The sequence below is a fragment of the Lonchura striata genome, chromosome 2 (genome assembly GCF_050655825.1).
Source record: "Lonchura striata isolate lonStrDom1 chromosome 2, ASM5065582v1, whole genome shotgun sequence".
Lineage (NCBI taxonomy): Eukaryota > Metazoa > Chordata > Aves > Passeriformes > Estrildidae > Lonchura > Lonchura striata.
This window is the reverse complement of record NC_140704.1, coordinates 87296698-87311296: the sequence shown is the minus strand read 5'-3', so window position 1 is coordinate 87311296 and position 14599 is coordinate 87296698. Positions and strand designations below refer to the sequence as shown.

Genomic DNA, 14599 nt, shown 5'->3' with positions numbered 1-14599 from the left:
TACTGCTGATAACCTACATGCAAAAACTGGGAATTTAAACTATTAATTTATTAAAGTTACCCATGCATAGAGTTTGAACTTGCTGACAGCATGAACAAGATACAGTTTGGCCTCATGCTGTGTAGAATTACAGCCCTCTCCATTGTTCTCTTTGTTTGCTTCATCTTCTGGGACAACAGCCAGAGCAGAGCACACAAACTGCTCCAGTGTCTCTCCTGTGGGAATCTGACAAGGACACAAGGAATTGATGAGTATTTCAAGAGCATTGCTGAGTGTTATCTCTCCTATCAATTTACTTATCTAGTGAAAATAATAATAACAATAGCCTCTTCAGCAAGAACAAATCCCATTTAACCTAGCCTCACATTCCCAGGCACATACTTCAAAGTACTCTACATGCAGACTGCTGTATAAAATACCAGTGGCCCCATTAAGGTGCTCATACACACTGGGCAAAATAATGAGAGTTGTATATGGAAGGAATTTTCACCTTAGCTACACTGGTGTTGCTACTTCTACAGTAATTTGCATGCTGGTGCTGAACTAACTTGATTATGATATAGTACCCCTCAGTAGCATAACTATATTGAAATAACCTCACGAGAAAAAAATTACTGATATAAAAAGCACTTAGTACAATGATGCATCTCAACCAGTGATTACATGCATCAGACTAGTTTTAAATTGAGGTTGGTGGGTTTCAAGAGATTGGCCAAGAGAACAGAATTTTTTCCTTATAGACTAATTTTTAAATTCTGTGATGAATAATTAAATACTCCCAAGCCTATAAATATTATTAAAGCTTACAAAAACAATAACACACATTTTAATTCTGTTGTTGCCTTTCTGAGATACTTTACATCCTTGTTCCTTTCAACTTTGACCAGAGAATTCATAAGATTTTGCATGTGCTTTGACACCAAACAAAATGGGACATTAGATACAGAACTGATGGGCTCCAAACATACATTATCCAGGTTTCCATATCTGCTTTCATAGGTTTTTATGGTCTTCAATATTCTAACGCAAGCACAAAATATTGAGATACCAGTTTAAATAGTTACCAAATGACTAGCCTGGGATTTCATAGTCAACCACAGCTACCAAGCTGCAGTTGAATGTAGTTCACTTGCTCAAAAACGCCATTACTGATACTTCATTAAAAGGTCATTAAAAAGTCAGGTTTGTTTTTGTTATTTTTTTTAATAATTTATCCATTTGTTTAAATCAGCTATTTTTACAATGAACTCTTCTGGAGTATAGAAAACTGTACTGCTCTGTGAAGAACAAACTGTGGACTTCAGTGCAAATTCAAAAGATGTTTCCATTTTTCTGCAGTCAAACCAGACCAGCACAGACCACTTTGGTCTAGAGGGTAGGTTTAGAATGCCCTATCTGAAGAAAGATTTTCTTCTAAATGTGATGCATCACCAGCATATTTGATTAAGCACCACTGAGACATTCATATCAAGACTGAGAAGAAAGGACTCCTGGTCTCCCTTAATTTACACACAGAAGAGACAGGCATTCTTTGTCCAGCAAACAAGATGAAAAATGCTACCAGACAAACTAATCCTGTCAGACTCAAATCAAGGATTTGGTTTAAAAGCTCAGTGAAGCAATCCTCAGAATTCTCTACAGGTTTGGATAATAAGCACAGGACTCTGCCATATACAGTTGTGACTTCAGAGAAGCATAAATTCATTAGTGTATACAACTAGACCTATCAGTATCTTCATGTGCAGAGATTTCAGCTCAAGCTAAACATTTATTTGATGGGAATGAAGCCAGGATATATAGTAACCTTGTAGCTTCTTAACAAAGCTAATCTTCTGTAATGCAGGAAAATACATTCAAGGTACAAATTTTAAAAATATATCAAAGAGATAGACACCAAAATTTTTAACTGATTTACCTCTGTTAATTGTGCTGTGTAACTTAACAGCTTCTCAACACGAGGGCCATCAAAACCAAACCTGGATTCAAGTTCTGCTTTCACAGCAAGCGGATTCCACAAAACATCCCCGAAAGAAAGATTGTATTGAAAAGCTGAAAGAAAGAAAATCTTTTGTTTATGTAATTAATGATTTTTATTCATGTCATTTCTTGGTGGTTCTCACTTGTTGAGATCCAAGTATCATGTTCCCAGATTTTTGGGGACAGCAGAATGTGTGCACCAGAACACAAATTTACCTAGGCTAAAACCCATGATTGCATTAGTGGTAAAGTCAGTTAATGTGATGGAATTTCAGCACTTGATATGATGATGGTGGGATGCACCTGCATAGCAATTGCCAGGAAATTCAGTAGGGTACCATTCTGAACTGCACAAAGGCATGCAAAGGTGTGTGTATGGACTGGGTGCGAATCACTACTGAGAATGAGAGCAACAGGATAATACTAGAAGTTCCAGAGAAATCAAGTTCATCCTCTGTGCAAGGGCTCCAGCACATCACCTTTGTCCCACATCAGCCTTCACTTTTGTAGTTGAAGTGGGATTTAGACTGCATATTACTCTTAGCCTGACCTTCCACACCAAGCAGTTGCACCTATACATTGTGTGCTTCAGTTTCCCCATGAAACTTGCTCCTGACCTTCTCTTGTTTTCCTGGGGCCAGCCTACCTTCTCCAATTCAATTCATCTTCCATAGTGAAGCAGCAGATGGAGAAATGTAACCCTTCAGCTGACAGTAGAATTTATAAAAACAGAAAAATGAAGCTAAAAGTAAACAAGTCATAATGCTTAACATACATGTCCAAAATAAAATTCTCTCCCTTCCATCAAATGGAAGAAATTGTCCCTTGCATTTATTTAGTCTGTCTCCAAAATTCATTGCTAAACAATGACTTTCTAATGTATTAGACCAGTTTATTTGATTTTTTTTTAATCTGATAGTTGCCAGAGTCTGATAAAATTTAATTATAAGTATTTAAAAAGCATACCAGTAAAGTGGGTTATCACTACAGCAATATAGTTTAGTATCTGCACGTCAGGAACTTAGCAGAAGGTCCAAAGTTACTATCATATATTTCCAGCATGCTTATTAGGTAGTTCAAAGAAAATCTGAAGCAAATTTCTTACCTTCTAGGCTCCTATCCTGTAGTGATGCAGCAGACAAATTCAGCGTCATTTTCACCACTTCATAAAAACTTTGGCCCAGTGGCATCATAGTTAAATCCTTCAGTGATGCTAAGGTACTGAAAGTGGAAAATAAAACAAAAGTCAAGCTCTATACACCCAAAAACCTGAAAAGACTTGCTAGAAAGAGACAACCTTCAAGCAACTGAATAATAAAACACTTTTTTTACTGTTGAAAAAGCAATGTTTTTTGAAATTAGAATTTGTTTAATTGAACAATTAAACAATTGAGATTTTACAGTTAGAGGATCAACCAATTTCCATCAAGGAAATGTGTCCTGAGGGGACCAATGTCCTCTAACAAAAAAAAAAAAAAAAAAAGAAAATAAGAAAAATAAGAGCATAAGAGCAAAACTATCACAAAAATTCTCTGTTTTCCCTACAAGAAGGCAGAATCAACACAGAATACTGACATTTTACTTCCCATCAATCTGCAGGAAAAATATTTTTTAAAGCAACATAATACTTGTTCTCACAAGAGGTTAAACAAAGTGCATTACAGAATGCATTGATAAAAATATACCTATTGAATTTCTAACAAGTCCCTGTCACCTTAGCTGTGAAAAAAATTTCTGTTAATATAACTGCAACTTACTTAAAATTTATGTCAAATTTACTAGTCATTTCTTACAGAGTAATCCTTTCTTATTATCCAAATAAGAATCCAGTTTTCCAGAGTGGATAATCAGTTTCCAACATTCATAAAAAGAAGGGGAAATAAACAACAACAAAAAAAAATTCCCACCCCTACCACAAAACCTCAAAGCCAGTCATATAGATGTGAAAATATTTGTTAAGTACCTCTGAGAGACACAGCAAAAGATGGTACAGACCTGGAAGTGGAAAATGTAAATTCAGAATCTTTCTACTGGCTTAATTCTGCCTTAGAAAGGACCACTAGAATGTTATATAGTAATATGAATCTAGTCAAGAAACAAGCACTGTGTTTTGTGGTTTGCTTTCCAAATTGCATTAATGAGGGTAGACTTGATTACAGAAGGGCACAGAAATCTTAAAAAACCCTAAGCAAATGAAAACACCAAAACCCACATGTAAACATCTGAGTGTCCTACGTAGTTTTGCATGTTAATAGCTCAGAGAATAAGCTGAAATAAGGTTACAAATTCCTCAGGCATAAGGGAAAAAATAAATAAATTCTAAAAATCAAGTGCCAACATAGATGCAATCCACATATTGCAAGATAAACTTATTTCCCAGTTTTAAAAAAAATGGTATGTCATCATATCCTTCTTATCTGAGTGGGGAGCTGTTTCTATTGGTTTTCTTTGGTTTGGGGTTTTTTAGTCTAAAAAAAAGACAATGGGATGATAAAGGATGGTAGAACAGCACAGTATTTTCTCATTCATGATCTTTGGGCCCCTGCTTCCCCATGGCCTAAGGCTTGTGAGGTACATGGCCAGTCTAGCACAGGCACACAGGTGCAGAGGGCTTGTCTTGCTTTATGATTATGTTATTTGACTACAGTGACAATTGCTTATCAACCTACTACAACAAACTGCCTACCCTGGCAAATACATATCTGACTTTCACCTAACAATTACATTCTTTTACTGAAAATTCCTGTAAATATATGTCTTGGTCTATGCTTTAATTCTACGTCTTCCTCTGAATCCAGCTGTCCTTTACATGATGCAGAATACAGTCCCTGAAGTGTTTTTTCTTACTGCCTCATTTCTTGCAAGAGAACACCTAAAGCTATTTTGACAGCAAGAGGCTTAAGAAACAAAATTGAGTAATTTTCCTTACTGACCAAGTGCTACATACATTCAGATCTGATTAGGATCAAAGCTATTATTTTCTTATATTCATATGTATATGTTCTGTCTTTCAAAGACCCCCAAAGTACATTGCAAGGTTCAAAGCCCTATTATGTGATGGGCTAATTTCAGGCATTGCTAATATGGAAGTGCTTATCAAAGATTCCTAGGGCATCTCTGTTGAGTCTGGCAGGGATGCGAAACATCATTATAAAGGAATCAATGCAGGTGAAAATTCCTAACACAGTTTTATAAAAGCAAAATTTGGTAAAGAGAAGAAAATGTTAGCCTCTTTACAGTGTAAAGGATGATTATTTCATAAAATAGACAATGAGAATAACAAAAATTGCAAATAAAATTTTAAAACAGTGCACTTTCAAGAATGTGAAAGTACTTACGTTTGAATATCTTCTAGAAACTGTGTTATGGTAGCTAACTCATCTTCTGTATAAAAGCTGTTCAGTTGAAGATGAGGGAGTGAATGAAGAAGGTTCCAGAAATATGGTTGCTTGTACAGATTTTCTGCTCTAGAAATAATTTTCTCTGCTTCATTCAAATCCATCTTTAGGTGGAAAAAAAGAATTACATGCTACACTTCCAATAACAGAAAAAAAAATAAATAAAAAAAATGAGATACCTATTATTTCCCTGACCCTCTTGAATTTTGAACCATTTTTTCTGAATGTGAAAACATACCTCTAGACTTGGCAATATACCACATTATTTTGGTGGTATTTTGACCTCATGGAAGCTTTGTTTCTGATATGTCCCTCTGCTCCAATGGAGAAATGGAGCTGAAAGTAAAGCTAAGACATCTCTTTCTGCTCAGAGGTGCAACTAAGGGAAAGATTCTCTTTAAGTTCTCAAGCCCACAATGAATTTCTAAGCTTAGACTTAGAAATTATATAGATCAGGGGACTGCCTGATGGCCTTACCATCCTTGCCTCACAGCTCTTTGCAGGGCTTGTGGGGGCCTCAAATAATAACAGATAAGAATGGCTCTTTAAAGATTATCTGCCTGGGATAAATCAACATCTTTCATAGGAGTACACAATATAATGCCTATGCAAAACAGGATTTATCACACTTTTTTATTATGCAGTCCTTGCTGCTCTAAATTAATGTCTCATTAGGGTTTTTTTTGCATAATGGTAACATGAGCATGCCTTATACAAAAATAAGTTTGTGTATATACAAGCACTGTTTCTAATAATGATCATCTACTGTCAATTTAATATTTTCTTAATGTTGAGAAAAACATTCTTTCTCTTCTATGTTACATTCAAGAAATTAAATTTCATATTGATATGGCTCCTTTCAATCAATGAGATCTTATGAGCAATTAAAAACTACCAGCTAATTTTAAGTTATAAACTGGAAATCTAGGTTTCATGAAGTAGCAGTAACAATCAATCAAATAGGGAAAAAATACATCTGATAGATGCACTTTTAAATTTTTCCTAATAATAAACATCCTTCAAATTGTTGTGGATTTTAGCTACTAAAAAATAAGACTGGTTTAAGTAAGAAATGTAGAAATCATTGAACATCTATTAAATTTATAAAATTTATAAGACATCATTTTTTCATTCAAAGAATTTTTTTTTTAAGATAGTCTATTTAAACTTGACAGGATACAAATTTCTAACCATTATAATAAAGACCCGCGTATCCCAGAACTGTAATCTAGAAATTGACTGTAAAAAATACTTACAGTAAGAAAAGTGGTGATGTTATGGAGCCCTGTAAAATTAAATAATTTTTTTAAAGAGAAGCATTATTAGCTTTAGAAAAATCAATATTATAAGTAAGAGCAAGCAGTGCACAAAGGATGTTTCTAGAAAAGTAAAGACGTATGAAGCAACTAATATCCCAAAGATAGGTCCATTTGATTTTCTGTGCTTCCCAACACTTTTACTGTAATCACAAAAACAATTTAAAGAACGTTGCTTACTGTTCAATTTTTAAGTGAGGCAAAACCAACACTACATGAATGTCCTAGCTACCAGACAGCCAGGCATGCAAACTGTGATTTCACCTAAATCTTTCTGCTTGAAAACTCAGCCAGAGACACAGGGTAGTGTCTCTGTGAAGACACAGGTCTTCAACGGTACAGCAACAAGGCTGTGCACCGTGGGGGAAATGGAACAGAAAACTCAGACCCTGCTACTTCCAGTCTCACTCTTTCAGTGCAAGACTGAAGGTCACCTAAGGTCACCAGGTGTGAGATTTCGTTGTTTTCCATTCCTATACTCTTTAGTACAACAGAAAAATACAGGGAGGGAGAGCTAAATCCTCATAATCTACTTTTAAATGAACGTTAGACCAAGCAACCTTGTACTCTGATTTTAATCCTTATCTTTCAAGCTTTCCTCTCAGTGTCTTAGTAACTCAAGTATACAAGGGCACAGTTTTAGAAACCTAATTTTTTTCTCTGATCACTTTGATGGCCACAGTGTTGGTAATGATAAAAGTTTTTTTTTTTTTTAGATCAGCTAAAATTTTAGTTGCCTAATTTTATTTTTAATACCAAGCTATTCTTTTGTTTGATAGCTATAACTAACCAATAAAGAAAGAAAATAATTTTTAGAAAAATCACAGCTTACCTGAGAGCCTTGAGTTTTCTTCCCATAGCTTTTCTAAGGCCATGGCTTTCTCTGTAGTATTAATAAATTCCTTTGCAAGTTCTTTTATCTCTTCCATGAAGTCTAAATCAGGTCCAGTGGCTCTCTCTGGACCACTTTGGGGCCTTTCACTATTTTTTGACAGAAAAAAGAGAGACAGGTGAGGTAACACACTGAAATCAAGTAGCTGAAAACTGTGTATATACAGCAGTATTCTAATATTTTTTTAACAATTATGTATTTATACAATTTCTACTTAGGTAAATTCATTAGCATTCAAGTTGCAGCACTGGGTCTCAAAACCTCAGGAAAGTGGGCAATGAAAAATTGCTGAGGTCACCTATGCCAATTCTGGCAGCAGCCAAGAAGAGACACATCCAAAAACTCTTTAATATTTTTGAACACACTAAACTTTTTTCCCCTGGATTATCATGTGTCCTGGTGGCAGTTTTTTGATGAGAAAATTCAAGCTTTCCTATTGCATCTAAGGTAACTGGTTTTTTTTCAAATACATGCAGCAACGTATAAAAGCAGCATTTTATTCTTATTACTGGCTTTTTCCTGATTTTAGCTTGCAGACATACCACTGGTAAATGTTATCTCTATCGCATTGCTAGCTGGTGACTACTCAATTGCACAATTTTCTAACAATACTTTTAAATGAAACCAGAAGTCAGAGTTACTCAAATGCCTCTTTACAGGACAAAATTACTTAGACCCTCCTAAAACACCATAAAGAAGGGAAAAATTACATTTAGCACATTACTAGGCAGTTGAATTCTGTTTTATCTAATAGAACATTCAAATTATCTTAAGATCTACATCCTGCCTAGCAAAAACTTTGCTATTTTGAATCAAAACCACAATTAACTGTTACAGAATCAAAGAATGGTTCAGGTTGAATCGGCCACAGTGGTCATCTGCTCCAACCTCCCTGCTCAAGCAGATCATCCTAGAGAACAAGGCACAGCATTGTGTCCAGATGGTTCTTTACTACCTCCAGTGAGGCAGACTCCACAACCTCTCTGGGCAACCTGTTACAGTGCTCAGTCACATGCACAGTAAAGTTCTTCCTCATATTCAGGTGCAAATTCTTGTGTATTAGTTCTGCCCATTGCCTCTTGTCCTGTCCCATTCACAAAAATACAATAAAGAGCTACAGTGCTTTCCCATCAAGCTTATATGCCAATACTTGATGTCAGCACAATTTTTACCTATTGAAAGAAAAGCCTAATGAGATCAATTCACAAGCCAAAGAAAGCTATCAGTCACCACTTTCTCATTCTCTTAATTCTCTTTTCCTCCCTCCCTGACACTCATTTGTTTAGACACTCACAGAGCTGTTTGCAACTTCAGATTAAGGGAAACAAAATTTCATCTTAAAACAATCAAGTTCTGAATTGTTTCAGTACAGTTTATTTAGATTCTGACTTGGCTAACAGAAAAGACAGCATTTTGGAAAATTCTTTCACCATCCTCAAACTTCAGCGGGCTAAAGGCAGGACATTTTCTCAACACATATCTTTCCCTTTTAAGTGGAGTTTTAAAAAGCAGCTTTCTGTTGTTCAGAAAGTGGCTTTTAGGGTGACTAGAAGTTGCACTGTAGCTATTGCCTTTGAAAACTACCTCATAAATTCCAATATTACTGAAACTCCCACTGCCCAAAATTTTAGACAGCTGAGAATACTCGTGTTTGGCAAAGAACCAAAACACTACCTACATACCGAAATCTTCCTAGCACTCTGCTTTTTGAGCATGAACAAGCATGTTATTCTGGTCAAGCCAAAATAACACTTCACCAGAATAACAGCAGCCACAGTCAGAACATTAAAAAGCCAAAACACTAGCTCAGTTTCCATGGGATTTTCTACAGGTTTTTGTTGCCTTGGGGTTTTTGTGGGGGTCTTTTTTGTAGGGAGTGGTGGTGTTGAGTTTTGTTGGGATTTTTCGCAATCCTTGCTGAACTTAAAATTGAACACTAAACTTTTCTGGAAAGGTCATTTAAAATAAAAAGTATTCAGAGGACTACATTGCTTGCCCTCCAAACTAGATCCAAGCCTTGCATCTCCATCTACAAACCTCATGGTTTTAGAACAATTGCAAACAACAATGCACTGGGAAAAAAGGCCTTAATCACACAGGAGCACACAGCAGGACTCAGTCCTGTCTCCAGTGGCTGCTGGGGCTGTCTGGCCTTCTGCCAGCAGCAGGGGTACAGATAGCAGTGACAGAAGGAATCACTAATTCTTTCCACTCTCTCCCCATCACCATCTCTTCTGCACCTTGGATCTGCAAAGCTTGGGTTGATAAACAGTAGGGAAACACAAAAAATCATCCTCTTGGCATCTAATTTTATGTGCTTTAGCCACTTGTTTGATGCAGAGCAGAAGCACATTAGATAACACAGGCTGATCTGACAGCATACTCAGCAGGACTGTCCTTTCACTGCTCCTAGGCTGGAGGACTAAGGATACAAGCTGCTGCCCTGTGAAGTCCCACAGAGCACACGGGGCTGGGGAAAGGAGACTGGGAGGATACAGACTAGAAACATTAAAGAAAACAGCAGACAGCATTTGGAGCATGGTGGCTCTGTGTGGGAATCCAGAGCTTCCCTCTGGCTGCCCTGGAAGGCCTGGGACCCTGGCAGGGGGTCAGGAACCCCCCTGTACAGAGCCCCAAGAGACACTGCCTCTGATCTCTGTCCATGGAAAAGAGTTTTCAATCTTATAGGATTAATTACCAGCTCTGAGTGTTTGATATGAGTAATAATTAAGTGTGGCACAGGTGCAAAAGTAAAATCTTAAGTTTCTAGATTAGGGGTTCAAAGGGGAGAAGATGGAGGAAATTGGGTGTGTCTTGTCCTTTTTCTCCTTCATGCTCTCCATGTTTCACTGTGGTTTAGGCTGCGGACACACTGCACAACATAGAGGATAGATATTGGCACATTATTGTAAATATAGCACACGTAGTTTCTGGTATATAATGTTTGTAAATCCCACTGAAGGCAGAGCCCCACACGCTGCCCTGCAGGACAGACCTGCGGCAGGGCAGCAGAACATGTTAGAGATAAACAGAATAAACAACCTTGAAAACAGCACAGACGAATTATGGCTTCTTCTTTGGCACCGGAGCAGAAAGACAGAGACTTTTTTAAATCTAGAAATCATCAATACCACAGATTCCGACAGCTCTGAAGAGCTACAGGGCAAAGTGCAGGGAAACCACATTGATGGTAAAAGTGGGGAGGGAGCTGAGAAACTTTAGGGGGATGTAGATATTTAGGGCATGGCAAAAGGAGCAAATCCAAGGCATAAGGCCCAGCTGTTACAGAAGAGAAGTCACATTTCAATCTGAAAGACCCATAGAAATGCCACTTTCCTAAGCACAAGCCTCTCAGCAGTCCAAAAGCAGCTGTTTGGACATGCTGGCTGTGAGCTGTGAGAGCTATTAGCTTTGTGGGGATTTCCAGGTCAGCAGCCATGTCAGCTAGCTGTCATTTGTGACCCTTTTTTGCCATCATTGCCACAGACCTGCCTCTTGCTGTTCTTGGATCTGAGCACAGCCTCTTTTTGAAGGGGAAGTGGCAGCAGGTATGACATTAGTTATCAGGCTCAGTTTTACGAAATACATTTTATAATTACAGAGGTCTTATTTGCTGAATATCTATGCTAAGATTAAACAATTTTATATATTTCCAACATGGTAATAGAGGACTACATTTATCTCCTAATAAGAGTATTACAAGTTACTACTGATCTCTTAATTCAGCACAGGTAACAGAAAAATACAGGAAGATGTCACCATCTTGCCAGAAAGATAAGAAACTACACTTCAAAACCAGATGCAAAGACAGTCAAAGCAAAAAATTTTCAGCTAGTATGCCAATAAAAGTACTTAATTGCTGTACTGCTACTCTCCCAAAGAGCCTTCAAAGTGTATTTTCTGCAGCAGAAGGCTGCATTAACTCATTTGTGTGAGAATGTGTAAAGGAAGTCCAGCAGCTGTTCCAAGGAAATTCCTAGCAGCAGTTGCTAGGAACAGTAAAGAGGGGAAGCAAGGGATAATAAAAAGGACAAAAGGAGGAAGCCAGAAATTCGTGGGAGAGGACATACATAATTAGAATTAGGGTGTTAGAAGAAGTGTTTGGGGAATGTGCATATAAAATTTCATTATCATCTATGGTAGCTCTTCCCTCAACAGTAGATTTCCACAAAGTTCATGAGAACAGAAATCAAACTATAGACATACATTGGTACAAGCTTTGATTGTGACAAAGTACTGCAAAAAGATTGCGTCTCTTTGAACATGTAAAAGCAATTGTCATTTCCTAAAGCCATGACTCAGAAACATTAATTCTGTCCAAAGTACTCAGTTACTCAGGATAACAATAACAACATTTCAGAGCTCATCTGAGAACTCAGCCATGATGCGAAATGCCTTTTAGACTCGTGATTTTCATAAGCATCTCAGGAAACTCGTCTCAACCTCACCCCTGTCACCACATTAATAATTTCTCTCTAAAATTGCAAAGCCCCAGCTGGCTTCCATTCTGCACTATATCAGTATTATAAGCCAATACCAATACCCACGCTGGACAACAACATACTGTGTGTCTCTCACAGAAAGATCTTTCTCTTCCATGTTGTTACAATTATAACCTTCCTAAAATGTAACGGATTAAACATTTATAACAAACTGAAAAAATATATTTGTCTTAATTTGCTCTAAAATTAAGAAAACCCATGTTTAAATTTCCTTTTCTCCTCAATCTGGCAATCTATAAGCAAGGCCACAAAAACTGCTTCTATTTTTCAGCTACACAGCCTGCAACTACAAAAGTTGCAGAGTTAATACTGCAGAAAGTTGCTGCACCCATAAGCTATCTGGAAGAACTATTTCTCATTTGAAGATATATGTCATTAAAGAAAAATCTAACCCTTTAAGCAATTCTTACACAGACTTTTGCTAATGCTTTGACCTTCCTTGATTTTATTCTTTCACACCTGCTGTGGTGCATAAGCTCTTCTGATGCTCCTCCACTGGAGAACCCAGGCCAGGTATGGATAAAGCAAAAAGTTTAGAACAGTGAGAAGATGAGCAGAGCTGCTCCAGGAGGGGGCCAAGCTACAAACTGGGCAACCCTGGAAGAGTCCATGGCCTCACCAATGAGACACTGTCCCTCAGGACTCCAGCCTGTAGGAAGACACAGGGGTGTGTTACAGGCTCCAGAGACAGCCCCAACAAGGCAGGGAACCCAGGAGCCCAGTCAGGTGCAAAAGGAGACAGAGCTACCATGTGGGTAGGAGTGGCACATCCAGCACAAGTGACAGACCTGGACTTCTATCACATCTACTGGGTGAGGCTGCTCAGGCTGTTACTACTCGTAGCAAAACAAAGAGAAATAACCGAATGTGCTTAGAAATAACATTTTTAGAGTCTTGTTTTAATGATATTTGCAGTTCTAAGTCTGAGACTAGCTTAAATTTCTTTTAGGTATTGAGAAGTGTAACTAACATAGATCAAGGAGTCTAAACTGCAAGGGCAAATCCCACCGTGTTCTGCAAGATTTGCCAGATAATCCAGAGTACTGGGAAATTACGATGTTTCCATCCACCTGCATGGCTGTAAAGCCACAGGACCCCTGGGCTGCGTGGTTTTTATCTTATTTTCATGCTCTCAGTTTTATGCTCCACTAAGATGAGGTGGTGAGTGGAACATTTGGAAAGAACAGGGAAAAAAGTCCTTTGCCATGGGAGCTCTTGAATATTTCCTTGTTCCTCTGCTCTGAGATACCAGTGGGTGTGTCAGGCTAGGGAATCATATCAGTGAGCTGCCAGCCAGCAGCTTTTGCAGTGGCTGAAAAGAGAAGCAAAGAGCAAGGCCACAGAGCTCTTGCAATTGGATGTTTTCCAAGGCATCAGAGGAGGGGGCAGATCCTGCTACAAATCAAAGTTAATGTGGTTGTAGACTTCACCTGGCTCATCTTCTCACCACACCACAGGCTGTTGCCTGAAGGGACAGGGACACATCTGTGAGGGCACAGCCTGCACCAGGTTAACTTCACCCTGGGCTCAAGCCCCATCATGAGGGGTGCTGCTCCATGACAAACAGCTATTGGTAGTTTTTGGATTCCATGAATATTCCAACAGTAGTCATAGAACTACTTCTTCCCAAAGACAACTACTACATTTCAAAGTGATAGCATCAAAGTGTTACATACTGTGAAAAAAAATAGCTGTGTCCATGCAAATTATGCAGTCTCAGATTCACTTTTAATAAATGCAATATTATTGACAAAAAAATGTTCCTTTATCAGACTTATGGCTTGATATAAAACCTTGAAGGGAAGATAATTGGTATTACTGTTCCAATGACACCCCATCTCTCCAGTCAGCAGGGACTGGATTCACTTATGTTTGACTGCTCAAACTGACAGTCTATATTCCTAAGGCTGTTGGCAGCCAGCATAAGTCAGAGCAGCCCTGAGGTTGATTTAATTTATACTGATGGACCTGGTGGAACAGGCTGACCTCAGAATGAACTTCATCCTACCTTTTTAGTCTTTTTCCTTACCTAAGCTATATGCTACTCACTGCAGCCTATTGAGTGCCTAAATATGGATACATGCGTACATTTTATTTTTCAGTTGGATAATTGAAAGTCACTGAATAATTCTTAAGTAGGTCTAAGACTGCCTCAAGGAAATTCTTTCCTGATTTTCTATTGAGCTGGAACATAATTTGGGCAGTTCAGTCAAAACAGTGTGAATAATCATGTAGAGCAGTCAATATAGTTTATAGTTTCTAGAGATTCAACACATTTAGATGGCATCTGAACTCATGATGTAAATAAAAGCTATACCTTTAGGGAACAATTTTTTTAAAGGGTAGAGTTAGGGTAACTCTTTAACCCAGTAATACAGAATTGCTACTGCAAGTAAGAGGCTACAGGCTTTGTACTGAGTTTGAAAGACCACAGCACAGGGGGCTTGCCATCTTTAATTTGCCCAAACTTGTCTTGTTTTCATTTTTACTTGGGTTTGCTTTACCTTTTTTCAA

The 14599-nt window shown here is 37.9% G+C and overlaps 1 protein-coding gene across 1 annotated transcript in view; it reads right to left on the bottom strand.

Annotated features, from left to right (window-relative positions):
• The window catches only part of ABCA13 (ATP binding cassette subfamily A member 13), a 175463-nt gene that overhangs the window by 148720 nt on the left and 12144 nt on the right, over positions 1–14599 (bottom strand). Inside the window, exons 4-9 of the mRNA XM_085571713.1 lie at positions 7524–7672; positions 6632–6660; positions 5316–5479; positions 3083–3198; positions 1916–2049; positions 61–225 (exon numbers count right to left, since the gene is read on the bottom strand). Coding sequence (XP_085427839.1) covers positions 61–225; positions 1916–2049; positions 3083–3198; positions 5316–5479; positions 6632–6660; positions 7524–7672 — 757 coding nt within the window. The remainder of the gene's footprint in view (positions 1–60; positions 226–1915; positions 2050–3082; positions 3199–5315; positions 5480–6631; positions 6661–7523; positions 7673–14599) is intronic.